We start from the raw sequence: 1,080 nt of genomic DNA, 5'->3' as shown, positions 1-1,080 counted from the left end.
TTCAGGTATTGGAAGACTGCAATGAGGTCCCCCTGGAGCCTTCTCTTATGAAACACCCAGCTTTATTTAGCTAGAACTGGGAATACTGAAATGGTTCATTTTGCAAATTGAGCAAGGAGGTTCTGATTTCAAGCTGTGAAAATAGAAATTCTTTAAAAAATAGCTTATTTTTGTGGCTTTCTATCTCCTTACTGCTTTTTCTTTTCTTTCCATAGGAAAAATTAACCCAGGAGTGTGTATTCAGAGAGCAGTTTGAAGAAAACTGGTATAACACATACTCATCAAATCTATATAAACACGTGGACACTGGAAGACGTTACTACGTTGCGTTAAATAAAGATGGGACTCCAAGAGAAGGGACTAGGACTAAACGGCATCAAAAATTTACACATTTTTTACCTAGACCAGTGGACCCTGAGAAAGTACCGGAACTATATAAGGATATTTTAAGCCAAAGTTGACAAAGACAATTCCTTCACTTGAGCCCTTAAAAAGTAACCACTATAAAGGTTTCATGCGGTGGGTTCTTATTGATTAGCTGTGTCATCACATCAGCTCCACTGTTGCCAAACTTTGTCGCATGCATAATGTATGATGGAGGCTTGGATGGAACATGCTGATTTTGTTCTGCACTTAAAGGTTTGTCCTCCTGGAGGAGAGCCTATGCCCACTCGCTTGATTTAGTACGAGAGGGAGCGCGAGAGAGTGAGTGCGAGAGAGAGAGAGAGAAAGGGAGAAGGGTGAATGGGAGTGAGAGCGAGAGAGAGAGGAGCCAAGGGGAGGAGGAGGAGGAGGAGGAGGAGGAGGAAGGCCTGATGCATGCTGGGGAATAGACACGCTTTTAAATTTTTGATCAGTGCACCCCTGCCATAATTTGATTCATCAGGATTTTTGGCTGGTGGCCTGCTCAAGTGTACGCTGCATTTTACAAAGGCATGGAGGGTGCAGTCTTACTTAAACAAGAGACGTTTCAGTTAATCGCTCTCTGGGTCTCACCCCACTGAGTTTAAAGCAAAGACCTCTTAGTAAAAAAATAAAAATAAAAAAGTTAAATTTATTTATAGAAATTCCAAAGGCAAC

At 41.7% G+C, this 1,080-nt stretch overlaps 1 protein-coding gene across 1 annotated transcript; it reads left to right on the top strand.

Moving 5' to 3' along the window:
* Positions 1–215: 215 nt before the first annotated feature.
* Positions 216–1,067, top strand: LOC104505611 (fibroblast growth factor 9; the record flags this gene model as incomplete). The annotated part of the gene is made up of 1 exon (XM_010146562.1): positions 216–1,067. A coding segment is annotated over one exon (246 nt), but the record flags the coding sequence as incomplete, so codon positions are not given.
* Between the last annotated feature and the right edge of the window lie 13 nt (positions 1,068–1,080).

Source organism: Eurypyga helias, unplaced genomic scaffold (assembly GCF_000690775.1).
Source record: "Eurypyga helias isolate BGI_N326 unplaced genomic scaffold, ASM69077v1 scaffold43252, whole genome shotgun sequence".
Classification (NCBI taxonomy): Eukaryota; Metazoa; Chordata; class Aves; order Eurypygiformes; family Eurypygidae; genus Eurypyga; species Eurypyga helias.
This window is presented reverse-complemented; position numbering and strand designations above follow the sequence as displayed.